Source organism: Rhinoderma darwinii, chromosome 2 (genome assembly GCF_050947455.1).
Source record: "Rhinoderma darwinii isolate aRhiDar2 chromosome 2, aRhiDar2.hap1, whole genome shotgun sequence".
NCBI lineage: Eukaryota > Metazoa > Chordata > Amphibia > Anura > Rhinodermatidae > Rhinoderma > Rhinoderma darwinii.
This window is the reverse complement of record NC_134688.1, coordinates 409,626,441-409,648,028: the sequence shown is the minus strand read 5'-3', so window position 1 is coordinate 409,648,028 and position 21,588 is coordinate 409,626,441. Positions and strand designations below refer to the sequence as shown.

The window sequence follows — 21,588 nt, the reverse complement described above, 5'->3', positions numbered from 1 at the left end:
TACATCATATGCAAAGAAAAGCCAAGCCTTGCCTCTTGCAATAGTTGGGGACAAGAGCTGGGTTGTGGCATTCGAGGCAAACACTGGAATATCGGGACAATTAAAAATGGTAAAAGTTGCACATGGAACTGTAAGGCTATGTTCACACGGGGTATTTTGCCGAGTTTTTTGACGCGGAAACCGCGTCGCAAAACTCGGCAGAAACGGCCCGAGAACGCCTCCCATTGATTTCAATGGGAGGCGTCGACGTCTTTTTCCCGCGAGCAGTAAAACTGCCTCGCGGGAAAAAGAAGCGACATGCCCTATCTTCGGGCGCTTCCGCCTCTGACCTCCCATTGACTTCAATGGGAGGCAGGAGAAAGCGTATTACTCGGCGGTTTTATGCCCGCGGCGCTCAATGGCCGCGGGTGAAAAACGGCGCGAAAATCTGCGTGCAGGGAGAGGAATATCTGCCTCAAAGTTCCAAACTGAATTTTGAGGCAGATATTCCTCCCCCAAAATACTCCGTGTGAACATAGCCTTAGTAAGCTGCATATAGGACTACACGCCACATCGCTTCCTCCATTTTCTTGGGAACGGGTGTCTTTCTTTCCTTGTTCCATTATTACGGTAAGCTCAAAACTCCAACATTCCTCAGAGAGCACACCCCCTTACTAGACCATAGTGGTGGTGCAGGAGTATCAAAGTAATAGAGGTGAATGATGAAGATGTATCCAGCACTCGATATAAAAATTAAATGGTTTATTAGGTCATGTTTAAAACAAAAAGGTTAAAACAAAAATCCCGGGACCACGCTTACGCGTTTCAGACCAATAAGGTCCTTAATCAAAGCTATGATTAAGGACCTTATTGGTCTGAAACACTTAAGCATGGTCCCGGGATTTTTGTTTTAACCTTTGTTTGAAACATGACCTAATACACCATTTACCTTTTATATCGAGTGCTGGGTACATTGTCATCATTCACCTCTATTACCTTGTTCACAGGACCCTATTGGGAGTATCTACAAGCACCTGCAGCAATTGGATCAATCTACAAAAAAAAAATGTTGTTACCAACTAATGCATTGGAAATATGGTGAGCGAACTTTTTGTAACACGTTTATTTTTTCTGCATAGTATCACAAACCCCACTCCACTGACAGTCATACTGGTCAGCACCTCTTATTTAGAAAGAATATAGGACTCTAGTCAAGAGGTGTGTGTGTGTGTGTGTGTGTGTGTGTGTGTGTATATATATATAAAATGCAAGCCTGGTCTGAATTACAACGGTGCTGCTTTCCTCATTAGGGTATGTGCACACGATAACGACCATTACGTCTGAAATTACAGAGTGGTTTTCAGGAGAAAACAGCTCCGTAATTTCAGACGTAATTGCATGTACTCGCATTTTGCGAGGCGTCTTTGACGGCTGTAATTTGGAGCTGTTCTTCATTGGAGTCAATGAAAACCGGCTCAAATTACGTCCAAAGAAGTGTCCTGCACTTCTTTGACGTAGCAGTCATTTTACGCGTAGTCTTTTGACAGCGACGCGTAAAATGACAGGTCGTCGGCACACCCATTCAAATGAATGGGCAGATGTTTGCCGACGTATTGGAGCCGTATTTTCAGGCGTAAATCGAGGCATAATACGCCTCGTTTACGCCTGAAAATAGGTCGTGTGTGTGTGTGTGTGTGTGTGAACCCAGCCTCAGAGACACTAAATAGTTCATAGATCCAGACCGGCAGCCCCTCATTAACATAATACAACACACACATTGCATGCTAAAGCTTTATTTAAACACTCTCCACCATTTACAAATACATTTAGGCTATGTTCATGTGGATTTTTCAGAAAACACACATCTGACCCTCAGATTTCTACTACAGATTGGCCATCAGATCTGCATGACTTTTCAGCGCAGAATCTGCAGCAATAATGCACACTGCAGGTTTTATATTCCGCAGGGATAGGGGGTATAAAGTACCCAGCTCACATGCTTTGCCGCAGATTTGGTCAGGATTTAGGGGTAGAATCTGTGGCAGAATCTTAAAGGTATCTTTAAAGGGGTTTCCTAATGTAAAATGTCGTTTTCTGTGCGGATCTCCCTGCGTTCTATGAATTGATCCTGGATGTGCCTGTCGTGAACTGTACAGGTTTGGTGAGCAAAGACTTGCTATCCTGGACAGAGCAGTCAATACAGGAGAAGATATAAATGAACTGAGTTAGGCTGATACCTGGGGGTTAGGTGTGCACTTGTCAATCATAGCAATAAGTTAAGGAATTAAACATTTTGGTCTTTTTTTTTTTTCTGTGCAGGGCTGAAGACTTCATTAATGTGATTGCAAAATTATGACCTAAATTCTGCTACTGATCCTTCATGACAACCTTCTGAAGACCAAGACGAGCCGCAACAGCATCATTCAGGATAACTTATTGTGCTGCTACATTGCAGGCGACCTTCCGAAGACTGAACAACTACAGCATAATGGCCAGAGCAGCCACCGCTATTCAAGAGTTTTGTCTCAGTCCAGGCAGGATTAGAGAGGAACCAGCATTTAATCTTGTAACAACAATTTATGTACAACCAGACATAAGCATAAAAAACACTTAATGAAACGTGTGATTCACTTTATGAAATGACCTTACTAAAGAATAGTTCATAATAATGGGGAAAGCCAAGTCAGCGGCAATGCCATGGCGTACGTCTTTTATGAAGGTTTGTTGGAAGGGACAGTCCTTCTGCTTCACAAGAGGCCACAGGAATATTTACATTTAATGTCCTGCTTAAAAATAGTTCCAATCTAAAGAATGAACACAACCTCCAGTTCAGTCTATCCAAAATCTTCAGAGACCCTCCGTGGAATAATAGCCAACTTCAACAGTTCTTCAACTGGCAGCTTTAGCATCAAGCATGAACATAAAGCTTGCCACTGAAGAACTGTTGCTGGTGAGCCAAAAAAGAAGACTCCATGACCGGTGAAAGAGAAGTCCAAATTCAAATTAGTGTCTACACGGGTTATAGGAAATCATGTATTTTCTAAACAAGTCTAAAAAAATAAAAATCCTCCATTGCATCAGCTGCCCTGCAATATTGGTCAATAGTGCTGGGATTCACCAATGGGAGCACTGTCTACCGCGCTATTGGTTCCATCAAGAACAGAACTCTATCACAACGCTGACAGACAGAAACCATTAGCTAGGTTTCAGTCACCATTGAGTTCAATGGTGAGGAAACCGGACGCAGAGGTTTCCACTTCGGGGTTAACCTGACAGAAACACCCTCAACGGAAGGGCAACGGTGATGTGAACAGGCCCATAATAGGGCAGAGCTGCAATATCAGAAACAACCCATGGATAAGAGTGGTGCTATTTCTGGGGGAGAGGGGAGCACAGAATTTATTTATTTATTTTAAATGCTGGACAACTTTATTAAGGATATTTGATGGCACACCAAAAAAAACAAAGTGTACAGCCACCCTGCCGTAGGACTTTAGTTTTAGGCATCTTTCAGACAAACATATTTGCATCAGTATTGACATAAAACAGCCCCTTTAAAAACACGGATGCCATGCAAACCAAATACGGATGCACTTGTATTTTCATCACTCCATAGACTTCAGTGGGCGGCACAGCAGATGAAAGTAGTGCATGCTGGGGTTTTAATACCGGTGGGTATTTTAAAAACCCATGTGAATAATATCATTGATGCACATTAGCTCCATATTGCAGCCTGCAAAAAAGATGGAATACAGATGTTAAAAACAGTTTACATTGGTAATCCTGCCTATTTCAAAGGACTACAGTTCCCATGATTCCTCTACTCTCTTACAGACATTGCCTCTATTTACAGCTACCTGAATGCCCCTCTATTGTAAGGTAGTGCAGTAATTACTCACCGACTACACAGCACTATCTGCTACCCAGCACGTGAGAACATCCTTCCAGAGACAAAAGGCAGGGGAAGGAGTGCAAGGAGCAGTGGCGATAGCAGGCAGAGAAGAAGTGTGAGGTCCTGTACTTCAGGGAAGAGGAGAGATATCCCCATACTCTATCTCCTGCTTGTGTGGCAGCCACCTGTACAAACACCAGGAGCCTGATCACGTGACCGTATAGGAGATCGGCTTAGACCATTTTCACATGACATTATGTGAACATGTTTGTGCGGTATTCAGGCTGTTTTTTTTTTTGGGGGGTTTTGTTTTTTTAACAGTTGTCAATGGTGAACTTAGGCCAATATAGTGTCATACATCAGAGGAAAACATTGGGGAATAATTCTGATCTATACCGCCAACATATAGCCCCAGCATGACGTAAAAGGAGCTGAGACATTTCAGCTACAGACAGCACATTAGTAAGTGAGAAATCAAGCTGCAGTTTAAAAAGTATGCAGATTGTTTCAGATCAGTAAACCCCTTTAGGCTGGAATCACACATTGGAGTTTTAGTAAATATATATTTACTAAAGTGCTTATAATGATAATATACATACATTACAATAAGTCACCAAAGGCTAACATGGGCTTTAACCCCTTTACAATGAAGGACTGATATATCCGTCCTCTGCAGGTGCTAGTTCCCGCATAAGGACTGATATATCCATCCTCTGGAAGTACCCACGTGACCAGCGGAAGGCGCACGGCTGTTATAAACAGCCGTGCTCCTGCCCCAACTGCCAGAATCGAAGTGCTCTTAGATTCCAGCAGTTTAACCCATTAGATGCCACAGACAATAGCGATAGCAGCATCTAATCTGTATGACAGAGGGAGGGAACTCCCTCTGTGACTTCAACAGCACCCCCGCAAAGAAATCACGGGGTACAGTTGGCTTTCGATGTCAGCCAGGGGCCTAACAAAGGCTCCCAGATCTGCCTTCAGCAACTGCCAGGGGCATGGCTTAAGAGATTGCCTATCAGTTTTACACAGACAGGCAATAATGCTTTTGTATACTAAGGCCTCATGCACACGATCGTAGCCATGTGCACGGCCGTGATTTTCGGGTCGGCCGGCCGCGAAGTGTCACCCGCAAATTGCAGGCCGTGCACATTATTTTCTATGAGCCTGGACCGCAGAACACAGCCGTAATAAGACATGTCCATGCTTTCTGCGGTCCAAGCTCCTGGGCCATGCACGGACCGTGGAAACCACAGTCGTGTGCATGGGCCCATATAAATGAATGGGGCTGCAATTTTTCCGTGGATTTTCAGGGGCATTGCAGCTGCAAAAGCACATTCATGTGCATAGGGCCTAAGTATACCAAAGCATTATATCTGCGATCTAAAAACCGCAAAGTGAAGTCCCTCAGAGGAAAAAAATATATATTAAAAAAAAAAAATGTTCTGTACATACATATATATATAAAAAGATTACTGTAAAAATGAAAACCACTTTCCCCCCCCAAAAAGTGGTTTTATTTAATGGGTGTCGAAACAAATACATACATATATGGTATCGCCGCGATCGTATCGACTCGAACAATAAAATTAGCACATTAACTAAACCACGTGATGAACAGTGTCCCAAAAAAAAAAAAAAAAAGACAGCAAAAAAATACTGCTTTTTTTCTCCCATTCCCCTCCCATAAAAACTAAATAAGTTAATCAATAAGTCCCATGTACCCCAAAATAGTACAAATGAAAACTACACCTTGCCCTGCAAAAATCAAGGCCACATTGATGGAAAAATAAAAAATAAAAAGTTACGGCTCTTTGAATGCGGCGATGCAAAACAAGTAAATTTTTTCTAAAAGGGTTTTCTATGGTGCAAATGTAGGCAGAGATATAAAACCTATACATATTTGGTATCCCCGTAACCGTTGGAATAAAGGTAACATGTTATTTACGCTGCATAGTAAACGGCGTAAATTTATAACGTCAAGATAAACGCTGGAATAGCTGCTTATTTTCAATTCTCTCCTAAAAAAAAACGTCATAAAAAGTTAATCGATATATTATGTGCATCAAAGAATGGTGCAATTGAAAAATACGTCTCGGAAAAAAAAAAAAAAATGCCCTTATACAGTCGTCTACTGAATTAAACAAAAAAAAAACTAAAAAAAAAAAAAAACTTGCGACCGCCAAAAAACAAAAAATCATCCTTTGTCATTGACGCGCAAAATAGCCCGGTCATTTAAGGGGTTAAGTCGGCAGGCGGGTGGAGCGGTTAATATGCTGAAGTGGCAAGATCACACTTGCTAATGTTACTCCCGACACTTCTTACCCCAGACACATCTGTTAAAGTGCTGATCAGAAAGGCGAAGCAGATTCCCAGCTACGTGCGCTGCAGGGACAGGGGCTGGGATACCAAACATTCCACAAATGCCTGGTACATATGATCTAAATTCCAACCCGGCTGACGGCCCCTCGGTGTCGTATACACTTTGTTCTGAGCCAGCAGCTCCACCTCTCCATAATCTTTTCCAGGGACAGTCTCCCACCCAAACTCTTAGTGCTACAAGTAAAAAGAGGACTGGAATTTCTGGGGAGAGAGATGTAAAGAAGTAGTGATCCTAGGGGGCAGACTATTCTTTTTACACCTTCTGTCACTAGTCCTCCTCTCCCTAGTTCTAATTGGCGATCACTGCAAATAGATTATATTAGACTACAAAGGAGCTAATATTTCAGGTTCGTCATTTTAACCCTTACTGATGTGGACATTGATTTCTATGGACGGATGCCCTAATAGTGCAGTTTGTGCATAAGTTGTGCGCTTACGCTCTATCCTTTATTTTTTTTTCCCATGTGCTGAAAAGGGTAGTCTACTACGCCTTTCAGTACTTTTCCAAGACGTATACGGTTTTATTTGCATTGAAGTCAGCGACGACGTACAGAATCGTATACGTTTTACGTATGCAAACTTAGGGTTTAAGTTCTTCTCACCATATATGGGAAATCCTGACTTTACAAAGTTAAACTTAGCTCAAGGACAAAAAAAAGTTTACGTTTTTTTAGAAGAACGGACACAAACGTGTACTACAAAAAAAACTTGCGCCTATGTTGCAAATGCATACATTTTTGTAACTTTAAAAACGATATCATCGTATACAACAAACGTGTGCACAAAACGAGATGTGAACTTGAACTGGAAAAAGGAGAAGAGGACTTTACATGTTAAATATTTATGACACAGCTAAGCAGCTTTTATTAGCTTTTTTATGGAACGGGATATTTCACAAAGATAGAAGACACAATGCAATGAATTGACGACCGAATGATCTACCTGTAATGTCACAATGAAGAATTTCAATAGCTACTATCACCCCTGACCTAATTTGTCCCTCTGAAAGCCGAGCTATGTGAATGTCATCGTGTGAGTCACAGTCACAGGATTAGACAGATCAGCCGCTCGCCTCTTACATCACTAATGACATTGCAGAGCCCATTTATTTATTTTTCCATACTTCGTAAATATACATTCCGGATAAATCCACCGGTCTGGTCCATGCAATGATTACAGAGTAGAAATACCTACTTTCTACAAGTATGACACGGACACACAAATGGTCCACATGTAAAAGTAGGATTCACGGGAATGTATAAACAGGTTTGCAGGCGATGAGCTAGACACCTTTTGGTTCAGAAAATCCACAAATCAGATCCTTCCAGTACCACAAAGAATTAATGTATATATGTAAATATATCTGCAGATACACAAATTAGAAAGATTGTGGATCCTCTTATGGATTTCGCTTCAGGTATATCTTTGTGAAAGGGATTTTCCAGCCAGAATCCCGGGACCCCCACCGATCGGCAGTTTTGAAGAGGGGGCAGCGCAAGTAGAAGGCTGACCAATCAGTGACCAGTGTCATACACTTCTCATTGTTCCAGCCCAGCTTCTTTCACTGCACAATCACACTGTGCTGTGGATCATGCTGGGCTGGAACAAGGAGAAGTGTATGAAGCTGATTGGTCACTGATTGGTCAGCCTCATACACTTCTTTACAACACCCACTTGGTCAAAAGTAAAAACACGCCCAGTTGGGCATTAAGAAACTAAATCTAAAATGGCTCATAACTTGCTAAAAAATGATAGTTTTTCAAAATAAAAACCACGTATCTACATTCCAGCACCGATCAGATTATGTAGGAGATACGGCACTTATAATCTGGTGACAGAGCCTCTTTAAAGGAACAGTCACGAAAAAAAATTTTTTTACATCAGTTTGATTTTAGTGTTTTATTAAAAACTTTTATATTTGTGTGTTTGTGTTTTACTTTTTTTATTTTTGAACTTTTTCTTCCCTATGGGGGCTGCCATTTTTTTTCCCATTTCTGTATGTGTCGATTAACGACACATACAAACATGGAATACGGCACATACAGTCCCATAGTGAATGCGAACGGGGCCCGTTCCATCCACTATGCTGTACGCCGTCTGTGTGGGAACGGCGCATGCAAGTTGAACTGTGCGCCGTCCGGCGCCATTTTCCTGTAGACCGGAAGTCGCGGCCGGACAGTAAGATTACTACTTCCGGTCACGGCTTCCGGACTTGTGCACTTGGAACGGCGGTAGCAGACGGACCGGAGGGAGCGGCAGGAGCAGGTAAGTTAGGTCTGTGTATGTACGTGTTTTACTGTGTGTTTACTACTGTATGTTAACCTACTACACTGTGTGTTAGCTCAAAAAATGGCGACACAGTGTAGGAGGTTTGACCGTTCAATCCCCTCGTTTCTCCCGGCACTAGCCAGGATAAAGGAGGGGGGATTCTGAGAGCTCACTAGAGCGAGTGAGTTTTCTCAAATTTTGCAGCATAAAGCAATGTGTTTGCTTTACCACATGCAATGCTGCAATTTTGGGAATTGCTCCATCTAGTGACCAGCGCTGGGAAATATTATAAATTAGAATCTAATTTATAATATTTCCTGACTCGTGAAATTAAAAAAATTAGAACAATGTTTAATCACCTATACACTAATTGTTTAACTAAAAAAAATAAAAAATAAAAAAATAATTTTTTCTAGTGTCACATTCCCTTTAAGAGAGAACGGATAATGTAGCGGCCCCACTGTGCCCTGATCCAAAATCTCAGATTAGATATTGAATTTTGAAATAATGTAAATTGCAGAAGTTGTGCCAGTGGGTATTCAGTACAATGCACCAGGGGCAGACATACCGCCTTTGGAGCCTGCTCAGCTGCACAGGGTCCCCCAGGGCAAAGGAGCCTACCGCCGTATGGCTGAGATGTCTGCACGGAACAGATAAAACTGCTACAGTCACGGCGCAGCAGTAGGTTCAGTGCCAGCTCCCATTAGTGATGTACAGCCGGGGAGGAGAATGAAGTGAAAATATAAAAAGCAGGAAGCTGCCAGTGTGAAAACAGAGTTTCCTCCTCCTAGTCGGAGCAAGAAACCCGCACTAAACTTTGTGATTAAGCAACTGGGAAAAGGTAAAGAAGTGGTAGTTTGCATTCCGCACCACAAATCTGCAGCAGTTGAGAAGGTTTTCATAACCCCATCCACATGTGGGAGACAATTTTGCACGGAAGCCAGAGCATGCTGTGGATTTCACCCTTTTTGCAATGCCCTTTAAAAAATGTGCAACAAATCCGCATGTAATTTATGCAGGATTAAGCCACAGTTTGCGGCAAAATCTGTGGTGGATAATTTACGCCGTGGATTTTGTTGCAGGTTAGCATTAACATCTAAATATAAGTTGGGCTCTGTTCACACTTAATTTTTTTCTTCCGTCAGAGGCGTATGTTGGGACTATTCCGCCAACCCGTGTCTGGATTTTTGCGACACATACCACTGTATAGGCATACGTCGCCAATCAGCTCCCATAGTTAAAAACAACCTATACCACACTATATGCTATCCTGTACAGCAAAAAGAAAGGTATGCTGACGCATCGCAGCCCAGCGTATGCTAAAAGTTACTTTTGGAATAGGATGGGCGCATGTGGGCCATATGGATACGTTCAGCTTGTGTGCACATGTGCCAAACGTAATGAAAAACCTGTGTGAACAGAGCGACACAGGTAACGACAGCTGGATACCGATTACACACATTCAGTATAACTTGTATTTTATTCATTTAAACCTCTACCTCATTCTGGGCTTAGGAGTCCAGTGGACGGTCTCACTCAGTGATTAACCCTTAAGGACACTCCCAATCTTCGTTTTCTCATTTCTCCTCCCCGCCTTCCAAAAGCCGTAACTTTATTTTTTAGTTTACACAGCCGTACGAGGGCTTGTTTAATTACGGAACGAGTTCGTTTTTCATGGAACTATTTATTGTACCGCATCATTTTTCTTTCCCAGTACATTTAATGTGACCGGCGCTGTAATGTAGATTACAGCAGTAGTTTTAATTTAGAAAAACAATCAATTATGACCAAGTTATGACCTAGTTTAGCTTTATGTTAATGACTTTAATAGACAACTGGGCGTTTTATAGCTTTTGACCAAGTGGGCGTTGTGGAGAGAAGTGTATGATGCTGACCAATCAGCGTCATACACTTCTCCCCATTCATTTACTCTACACATAGTGATCTTGCAAGATCACGATGTGCTGTCACTTACTCACACACTAATTTTACTTAAGGACACAGCCTAATGTCTTGAGAGTGAATAGACATCTCCACTGGCTTAATCACACAGCACATAGAGATCACGCTGGGCTGTCATTCACAGCGTGATCTCGCGAGATCACGCTTGCTGTCATTAACTCCCACACAAAGTGTCGGGAGTGTAAATAGACATTGCGTCCTGGCTGGAGGTGATGTCTATTCACTCTCAAGACACTTCAGTAAAGTTAATGTGTGAGTAAGTGACAGCACAGCGTGATCTCGCAAGATGTGCCGAGTACATGAATGGAGAGAAGTGTATGACGACGCTGATTGATCAGCGTCATACACTTCTATCCACAACGCCCACTTGGTCAAAAAGTAAAAAAACGCCCAGTTGTCTATTGAAAGTCATTAGCATAAATCTAAAATAGGTCATAACATGGTCAAAATTGATCGTTTTTCAAAATAAAAACCACTGCTGTTATCTACATTACAGCGCCGATCATATTATGTAGGAGATAGGGAATTTATAAACTGGTGACAGAGCCTTCAAGTCTATAAATTACTAGTTATACTAGTTCTTCACTACAAAAATATAGCAATCTGCTCAGCTTCTTGTCTCTAACATGCTGCCTACAGATCGGACTGCATTTCAACGTGACAGCTTCCATTTAAAGGGGTGTTCTATTTTCAGCAAATACAGTTTATTCATTGTAGGACCCTGTGCCAGTCATGGTACTGGTTGATTACTCACTTTAAAACACAATTTAAACGTATTACTCTCACCCACAAAGCTCTCCACCGTGCTGCATCTCCTTCCTCATAACTGCCACCCTACCCGTGCTCTAGGTTCTGCCAACGATCTAAGATGAACATCCTCCATAATCCAAACCTTTCACTCCCTTCTCCAAGACTTGGGAATTAATGAGTTTCCAATTAAGCACATTCCAAACATCTAGTTTTAAGCGTTCCCTGAACACACATCTTGACAAGCCTACCCCGTTGCCAAATCTTACCCCCACCCCCATCAGAACCTGACCCCTTCATTCAGCAGCATCCCCCACACTCCTTGAACCCTAATGCACTTCATGTCTATCATACACAGATACTGGCTGGTGACCGGCTCATGCAGCTTTGTGTACTACCCAGTGTGTATAAAAGATGGCTGGACCATTGTACTGAACACTTAACATTTTGTGTCACCCAATAGATTGTAAGCTCCTGCGAGCAGGGTCCTCACTCATTGTTAGTTTGCCACTATGTGAAGTCCGATATTGTCCGTTTCCTCTGAATTGTAAAGTGCTGCAGAATAGGTTAGCGCTATATAATAAAGATTATTATTAATGATGAAAAGTTATGCAATTTTCATTACACAATTTGTCAGTGAACGGGAACCTTCATGGTTTACTTCCAAAGTATGAATACCTCTCCTGGTCACGTGATCACTCGGGTAAAGCGCTCGTTACAGTAGTTATCAGAGCTCTTTTGTAACGAGCCCTGCACCTGTGTGATCATCACGACAGGACACATTTTTATCCGCTGGAATAATAAAAGCTCCCATTCACATAAAGTATATTAAAAAGGTTGCTCAACTTTCATTATAAAATGATTACGCTGAAACGGGAAAACCGCTTCAAGTAAGATATTACAACAGACTGCAATATCATTAATATCAGCTAGGGTCTATGTAGCGTCACGAAGACGGACACGGAAATGTCCGAAAAATTTTAAAATCGATAAGCAGGAAAACAATGATATTCGATAGTTTAACAATTTCTCCTTATAAGGCCCCATGCACATGACCGTGCCCGTAACGAGTCAACGATTACGAGCACGGATGGCCGCGGACAGTCATCCGCATTTGCGGGCCCTGCTCCCATTATAAAGCATGGGAGCACGGTCCGTAAAAATGTAAAAAAATGGGACGTGTCCTAATTTTAACGGATGCTTTCTACGGCCCAGACACCTTCCCGTGAACATACGGGAAGGTGTCCGTGGGCCAAAGAAATGAATCGAACCGTATTTTGAACCGCAATCGCGGATCAAAATTACGGTCGTGTGCATGGGGCCTAAGAGTTCCCTAGGACTTAAACACGGATGGCCTGTCTTCAATATAGGCCATCAAAGTTTGATCATGGCGGCTCATTTTCCATGACCCCCACCGATCAGTACAATGAAAGGTAATGGGGATGTGGCACAGTGGCTCAGCCATACGTGTGGCTGTGCCTGGTATGTATTATTGGCTATAGAAGAAGCAGAGTATTGCTTTACTTTATTAACTTTACTTTTTAATATAGATTTAAAATTTCCCCAAAGTCTGAAAACGTTATTCTATAGAAAGTGGCCTAAGGCTGTGTTCACATCAGCGTTGCTTTCCGTTAAGGCTTCCGTTGGAGCTTTGTCAGGCGAACCCCTCCTCAACGGGTTTCAATGGTGACAGATAATTTGCTAATGGTTTCCATTTGTCACCGTTGTGAAAGGGTTCGGTTGCTGACGGAATAGCGCAGTTGACTGCAGAAACCCTTTCACAACAGTGGCAAACGGAAACCATTAGCAAAGTTTCCGTCACCATTGAGATCAATGGTGATGCCAATGGAAGCTAAGGTTTCAGTTTGCCTTTCCGTTGAGGGGTTTCCATTGATTGTTTCTGTCTGGGGAAGAAACACTGATGTGAACACAGCCTTAGAGGTTGAAGCATCCACAAACATGTGGTTACTATGTATATTCGACGACATCATCCCAAACATCCATCAGCCACTACACCTTCATTTTGGTTAATAGAAGTCTTTGCTATACCAGAAAGAATAATGTAAACTTCATGATACATTTTTAAGAAGCCGCCTCGAATACATTATGAACTTTTGCCCATGATAAGGCGGCAGAGTATTATTTTGCACCAGGTTCACCAATTGTTCGGTTTTTTTTTCTCCTCTTTCCAGATATTTGACAGAAAATTTTAAAACCGGCCACACATTCTGACAGGAGCAGTCGCATAAACGTAACAGGAAAAAAAAGGAAAAGGTCTTGGGCCAGGGCTCCACAGCGACCAAATGGGTTTGATCATCAAAGAAACGCGATTGAGTAGATTGCAATATTGTGCCTAACGTATCCCTACGAGGTCGCATGAAATCACTTTATATTTTTTCCGATAATTGCAAAGAAAAAAAGATGTGATTTGCGAAGGCTGCGTCTTGGAATCGCAGAGAATCACGTGTAACGTTGCATGCTATTTTCTGAAAAGCATTATATCGCAACGTTCATCGCACTGCAAATCTGAAGTACAATCGCGTCAGATCGCATTTTAACGCGTAGAATGAGAAGTAGTCATCGAAGCTTCACCTCGGGAGCCACTTTCCTTAATCCGTTTTGATAATCTGAATTGCTCACTTGCTGACACGATAGCCGGCCTGCTGCTGGTAAAGCAGCCATCACCCTAACAATTGATGCCAGTTTAGTAGCCCATATTCGGCTATGGACTTCTAGATCAACCACAGATTGAGATTCCCTGCAGCTTTGATTTTTTTATGACCAAGACACTTACATTAAAAAACAAGCTATTCCAATAGAATTTCTAAGCACTCAATTATATTCTAAAAATACGACTGCAAAAGGTGGTGTCACTTTAAGACCGGAATTTTTTTTGTCTTCTACTCAGTCTACACCGTAAAGAGGCTCTGTCACCAGATTTTGCAACCCCTATCTCGCATTGCAGCAGATCGGCGCTGCAATGTAGATAAGAGTAACTTTTTTTTTTTTCAAAAACGAGCAATTTGGCCAAGTTATGACCATTTTTATATTTATGCAAATGAGCCTTTCTTAAGTACATCTGGGCATGTTTAAAGTTATGTACAAGTGGGCGTGTATTGTGTGTAACATCTGGGCGTGTTTACTTGTTTTACTAGCTGGGCGTTGTGAATAGAAGTGTATGATGCTAACGAATCAGCATCATCCACTTCTCTTCGTTAACACCCAGCTTCTGGCAGTGCACAGACACACAGCATGTCCTCGAGAGATCACGCTGTGACGTCACTTCCTGCCCCAGGTCCTGCATCGTGTCGGACGAGCGAGGACACATCGGCACCAGGCAACAGAGGCTACAGTTCATTCTGCAGCAGCATCGGCGTTTGCAGGTAAGTCGATGTAGCCTCTGGTGCCAATGTGTCCTCGCTCGTCCGACACGATGCAGGACCTGGGGCAGGAAGTGAATGACGTCACAGCGTGATCTCTCGAGAACACGCTGTGTCTGTGCACTGCCAGAAGCTGGGTGGTAACGAAGAGAAGTGGATGATACTGATTCGTCAGCATCATACACTCCCATTCCTAACGCCCAGCTAGTAAAAGAAGTAAAAACGCCCAGATGTTACACACAATACACGCCCACTTGTACTTAACTTTAAACACGCCCAGTTGTACTTAAGAAAGCCTAATTTGCATAAATATAAAAATGGTCATAACTTGGCCAAAAATGCTCGTTTTTGAAAAAACAAAAACGTTACTGTAATCTACATTGCAGCGCCGATCTGCTGCAATAGCAGATAGGGGTTGCAAAATCTGGTGACAGAGCCTCTTTAAGCTTGATATCTCCTAAATGAGGCACAAAATCAATGTCTCAAAATGTTTACTATAAAATACCTTAAATCCAGGGATAAAACAAAAACACCACAACTTTTTTTTAATAGTGTAGCTGCTGTTAAAGGACACTGTATATCGCTATGGGTGAAGTCAATGTGGTCCAAGTGGGGGACAGAGGTAAAACTAAATTGGTACATATTTTAGATCTTTTTTATCCCCATCTGTGTTTACAGGTTTCCAGCCTTTTCAAAAAAGGTCCTAAATCCTGAAAACCCCTTTAACATAAATGTGCACAAAACTTTATTAGAACTTGACAGAAGACCGTATCAGTGAGGGTCAAGGAGCCGAGGACCACCTTCGCCGTGGGGGAGAGATATGGTCGTGCCATAGACTATAAAATGACGGACATGTTTCACTGTTGAGTGAAGGTGAGAACGGCCAATGGAAGCTAAAGGGGAACACTGCCCTATGAGCACCACAGACCGTTCATTGTAGCTATTGGTGTGGGTCTCAGCGCCCAAACTACAAACTATATGGTCTTTGAAACTTTAAGCACCGAATTTTCAGTTTTGCAACAAAACAGATCAGCCCTTTTAAAAGCACCGAAACATACAATGCAACAAATTTAGATTTAAGAAAAAAATATTAGCAAAACCGCCTACTACATCTCTAAATAAAATTCAAAGTGAAACACTAACCTTTACATTTATATTCAGACGGCTTTTTTGTGTAGCAGCCGGACATTTTGTTCTGCAGAGAAAAGGAGGATCAACAAGCTGATGTTGGTGGATCTGATGAGTCTCTTTAGTATTTGTTTGCACTGCGGCAAATTTGCTGTAGGTCTGTTATTGGTTTTGTTTTTTAAAAAACCTGCAGCATAAGGGTATATCGACAGGCGGCAGATTTATTGCAGAAATTTCACATCATTCAGATGTATGGAACGGATTTTCAGTCACAAAGTACCGCAACAAATCTGCTGCATGTGAATATACCCTAAATGGTTTAGACTGTTTTCCTTATAGATTTGACAACGCTTTATATACTTGATACATTTTTATACACTTGATAAATCTTCAGCTGCACTTTGCTACCACTAGGGGGACGTACCTATATTTAAAGAGGCTCTGTCACCAGATTTTGCAACCCCTATCTGCTATTGCAGCAGATAGGCGCTGCAATGTAGATTACAGTAACGTTTTTATTTTTAAAAAACGAGCATTTTTGGCCAAGTTATGACCATTTTCGTATTTATGCAAATGAGGCTTGCAAAAGTACAACTGGGCGTGTTGAAAAGTAAAAGTACAACTGGGCGTGTATTATGTGCGTACATCGGGGCGTGTTTACTACTTTTACTAGCTGGGCGTTGTGCATAGAAGTATCATCCACTTCTCTTCACAACGCCCAGCTTCTGGCAGTGCAGACACAGCGTGTTCTCCAGAGATCACGCTGTGTCGTCACTCACAGGTCCTGCATCGTGTCAGACGAGCGAGGACACATCGACACCAGAGGCTACAGATGATTCTGCAGCAGCATCGGCGTTTGCAGGTAAGTCGATGTAGCTACTTACCTGCAAACGCTGATGCTGCTGCAGAATCAACTGTAGCCTCTGGTGCCGACACGATGCAGGACCTGTGAGTGACGTCACAGATCTGCACTGCCAGAAGCTGGGCGTTCTGAAGAGAAGTGGATGATACTTCTCATCAGAAAGCCCAGCTAGTAAAAGTAGTAAAAACGCCCCGATGTACGCACATAATACACGCCCAGTTGTACTTTTACTTTTCAACACGCCCAGTTGTACTTTTGCAAGCCTCATTTGCATAAATACGAAAATGGTCATAACTTGGCCAAAAATGCTCGTTTTTTAAAAATAAAAACGTTACTGTAATCTACATTGCAGCGCCGATCTGCTGCAATAGCAGATAGGGGTTGCAAAATCTGGTGACAGAGCCTCTTTAACTTCTAATCAAGTCAATAGGGACCCTATACAGCTGTATACAGGTAGCATGTCTGTGGGGTACGACGGGGGCATGCGATGACGTATACTAAGGAATAAGAGCGCCTACGCTGCTCTCTTAGGGGAAAAAAACAAAAGTGTACTATCATAATCCAATAGCCTTCTATGGGGCATATACAAACCAAAAAGATCTTTTAAAAATGACAAACATCTACCATAAAAGGGGATCTGTCACTAGTTTAGTAGTGCCCTCTCTCCTAGCTAATCTAATAGGCACTGTCACACTGATAACGATAGTGAAAATTGTGTGCCAAAACATTTATTATTTTAAAAGTTATGAGCTTTTTTCCAAATATGTAAATGAGCCTTTATTAGACAACTGGGAGGTAACAGCAGAGATTCTCCTGAGGTGGAGCTACCTCACAGCCTCGGACGCTGTCCAATCAGCATGAAGCTGCTTCACACAGTGTGAGAGACTGAGGCTGGAGGGAAGGGGGATCACTTCAAACAGCCATATGTTGGGCTGTGGACCACCTAAAACAGCGGTTCTGGTGTCATATGAAAGATGAGTTTCTAATCACAGTTCTAGCTGCGAAACAACCAGAGATCTCACCAGTTGAATGGAAGCTGTATACTATAAGATCAGGCTGTGTTACTGGGAAGGGAGAGAAGCTGTATGCTGATTGGGCAGCGTCATACAGAAAACATTGCACCGCCCAGAGTGGAAAGAAAGAGTCACCTCCTATTTGGCTATTAGAGCCACCTTAGAATATTTACGAAAATGCTCATAATTGTGCAAATAAAGGTTTTTAAAAAAATATCACTGTAGTTATCAGCAAAGCGCCTATTAGGTTAGGAAACAGGGAATTAATAAAGCAGTGACAAAGTCTCTTTAAATGTAAGGGCTGAATGCATTGTGAACAGAACATTAGCCTATTCAAGAGGTAATGAGCATCATATATTCATGTGCCAATGAGCCTGTCTTCCCTGGTATTTACACATGCCATAAGATCCATCAACAGGAAGCCAGCTTGATGACTGTTTCAAGGGAAAAGTGAGTAATAAGTGAAAAGGAAAAAAAAAATGCAAATTTGCTGGATTTGATATCTGACTATACGGCCAATGATAATCAAATGTGACGCTTCATAGTAACACATTAATCACTTTGTATTTTAGCGACGCATAATCTCAAATATAATCTCCCCTGTATATGAATGTATATGATAATCTCCCCTGCGCTCCTACATCCTGGAAGAATAAACTCCTTTTGCAGATAACTGTGCAAGTGTAGAGATAAAATCTCCTGACCATGTAAAGCCCGGTATGGGAGACGGACTCCTTAGTCACTTATGCAAGGTGCTGGACATTTTGTACACTGTGGGCGTTTCAGATGCCTGCCCGCCCGCCCGCCCTTGCCATCCCCTATCCATGTAGAAAATGATAGTTGACATCCCAGGACAGAAAGTCAGATCACAATTAAGATTATACAATTTATAAAAAAAAATATAGAATAAAACCACCAGTAAATATAGGATCTATAATTGGGAAGCCTTCTAACATTTCCTTCCTCCACACCCCTGAATGACAAAACTGAAGTGATGATATTACTAAATAACAAAAAGTTGGCAGGTGCGGAGTCTTGGTAAACTGGGTAATAACACCCCAACCGCCCCCCCCACCCCCAAGAGCTGTGATGGCGGCCATATTGGTTACCACCCTGCTTGATCAAACCAACCTGACAGAAGGCAATTCAGAGACTTTTCTAGGATTTTTTTTCACATTTCATCTATTAGGAGATACTTTCTGCAAAGAACGTCATGGATTAAATGCGTTTCCTGCATGTAAGATATCGGATCCACTTCCATAGTTACGTCTTCATATTCTACCTACATAAAGATGGTGGCATCTGTATAAAGATTCCATACACTAACATGAAAGTCATCAGGACTCCGCTACATAAGAACAGAACAATCATATATTACAGATAATGGAAAAAAACTAAATAATGGACTAGTACAAAAACGTAAAAAAAAATTTAAAAAAATTGATATATAAATCAACCCGTTACACCCACCCCACCAGTTTAAGGACTAAATACAGGGCACTGAAATTCAAGGACAATATTTACTCATCCTTACATCAAGGACAGATTCTCAAGTGAGATTCAGAGCAATTTAATGAGTTCCACAGAGATACTAAGCGCATGATTCAAAACTATTCTTACTACAAAATGTCAAGGACTCGTGAACACGGAGGATATGCTCCATGTAAACTACAAGTAGAGCCTGGGAAAAGCAAATACTTGAAAGTTTGTGCTCCTCTTCCTTCTCCAGGGCATGACCAGCAGACTAGCGACTGACTTCCTACCGCCCCTAGTGGTGACATGTGTAACAGCAGGTTGCATAAGCGTGAATCAGAGCTTCTGAACGCAAGGGAAGCAAACAGGATCTATGTGCGGGGAGGGGGAGGCAGCATATGGAAGAAAAGTATAGATAGAAGTAAGGAGAGGTCACTGGAAAGGAAAAAGGAGAGGAGATCTACTGTAGGGCGAGTGATAAAAGTGGGAGAGATAGGAGATGAGAGAATAAAAAGATTTTTAGAAGATCAAAAAGAATGGAGGAGCAGAGTAATAGGGAGCAGAGGAATACATGATGAATAGGAAAGAGTCCATAGGACATACATGGTAAGGCCAGTCTAATCTTACCGTTAGGAGGCAAAGCAAGATGTCATCCTTCCTCAGCTGAGGTCTTCTTGGGGTGTGGTCTAAACCACGTCTTAATGGGGGAAGCCTCCCTACATCACTAAATCCACCTGCAGGCTACATGCAAGGACCACACAAGGCACCGACCACACGGACTATGCCACACCCACCATTCTCAATAGCCAAGGCCTACAGTAACTTTGGATATTACCCACCAGTCTCTTACAGGCACCTATGACTGTACGTCATCAGACACCCTACTCTTCACTAGATCTGCACCCTATAGGTCACCTACACCCCCACCCACCATTTAAAATGTAGCGTCCCTATACTATATGCATAGCATGTCCTCCACCCATATACTGGCTCTCAACATCAGATCATTAACCAGTAATACCTTCAAGAACTCCATCTTCTACCTGTCTCTTATGACCATCCCCCAACCTCCACAAGGACGACCCCACCTGTCACCCCTAGATCTTACCATGAGCCGCGCTCACGGAAGTGTCACCTTACACTCAGCATCCTATTGCCCCCCCCCCCCATCCACAGCATTAGATGAACAGTTTGTTGGGCAGTCACAGCCCTAAGTTGTCCATGTCACCCAACACCACGTCCACCCGATACTGCTCATGTGCCCCACCCCCAACAAGCCTTGCCTGTACCCCACCCTGACACTGCGGCACCTCCACTCACACTTGTCCCTGTACAATCCCCCCCTCACTCACCTCATCTGTCATCAATTACTGGAAAGTGTGAGCTCACCACACCCTAAATAGCCCATCACCGTACACCGCGTCCTCTGCCCTGGACTACGTGCCACAGCCCCTCTCCTGTCCCCCTCAGCAATCAGTGGAGCCCGGATCACTGCAACATACCAAGGACCCCAGACTCAGGAACCCATACACCCCACCCTAGAAACAGCACGTAGCTTTCTTAGAACAAGTAACCCGACCTATTGTAACTGCAGGCAGCGCTACATTCACCATCCCCAGCTCTGCTCCAGCGCCACAGCACTCCGGACTGCTCCCAGTGACCGCTCCCTCCCGCTGACCTGTCCTGTCTCCCCGCAACTCCCAGCAAGCCGGCTCCAAACTCCGATCAGCTGGCAACGTGATGACGCAAACAGACTCCTGTGAGCCGCAGCCAATCAGCCACAAGACGGCACGCCCTTCTGAATAATTAATCAGGACTAGGCTGCGGCTAGACACACCCACTGTCCATGAAGCCTTTCCCTCCGCCCCCTTGTTGGCAACGCCCCCTTTTTCGATGATTGACGTTGTATTTTCTACAGTGACGTGTCAGGTACAGGGAAGTGCCCGTCCTTTCAACGCCAATAGTGTGATAAGATTTAGAACGTCAGCCTATGAATGACGAAAGGAAAAAGACTGTGTTGCACGACGGGAAATGTAGTTTAGGGTTCTGTCCCAGTTCGCCCTGCGCTCTCGTGAGTTGGCATTTTTAAAGCTCGGGCTGTAACGTTGTGGCATGCGGTGATAGAGTCTGTGGCAGGGTCAGCGCCCCCTACAGTCGTCATACAGGGCGGGGAAGAAGACAGGGTAGTGCGTCGTGTTCTCCCGGCTTGTCTATAGCGTTATGTCTGTGAAAGGGAATGCAGTGGCTGATTCATACTCCAGTCATCAGGACAATAAGTTCCAGGAAGTGACAGGGAGGCAGCTCGTTTATAAATCCTGGCAAATAAATGCAAAAAGGGGTCATGCACACGAGCATAGTTTTGCGGCCGTATACTATTGCAGATCGTATAGAACACATGCTATCCGCGCATTGCCCACACCGGAAAAAAAAATAGAACATGTCGTTATAGGGTCCGCATTTGCGGTCCGGGCTAATTAAAATGATTGCACATCTGTGTGCACG

General features: G+C 43.0%; 1 protein-coding gene and 1 long non-coding RNA gene across 5 annotated transcripts in view; one reads left to right on the top strand and one right to left on the bottom strand.

Annotated features, from left to right (window-relative positions):
- Positions 1-2,625, top strand: part of LOC142743420 (apoptosis-inducing factor 3-like) — a 119,672-nt gene extending 117,047 nt beyond the window's left edge. For 2 of the 3 annotated variants that reach the window (XM_075854173.1, XM_075854174.1), the window contains exon 19: positions 2,299-2,624. In XM_075854173.1, coding sequence (XP_075710288.1) covers positions 2,299-2,335 — 37 coding nt within the window. In that variant the 3' untranslated portion in view covers positions 2,336-2,624. Of the gene's footprint in view, positions 1-2,298 lie in introns of all 3 variants that reach the window. The other variant, XM_075854175.1, reaches the window with a different exon arrangement.
- On the bottom strand, positions 1,757-20,772 carry LOC142743422 (uncharacterized). Of its 2 annotated transcripts, none has more exons than XR_012881558.1 (3): positions 20,666-20,772; positions 15,754-15,805; positions 1,757-3,712 (listed from the first exon to the last, which is right to left on the bottom strand). It is a non-coding gene; the product is annotated as an uncharacterized LOC142743422 (long non-coding RNA). The 2 variants fall into 2 exon arrangements; XR_012881557.1 differs by lacking the exon at positions 20,666-20,772 and adding an exon at positions 19,714-20,262.
- Positions 20,773-21,588: the final 816 nt, after the last annotated feature.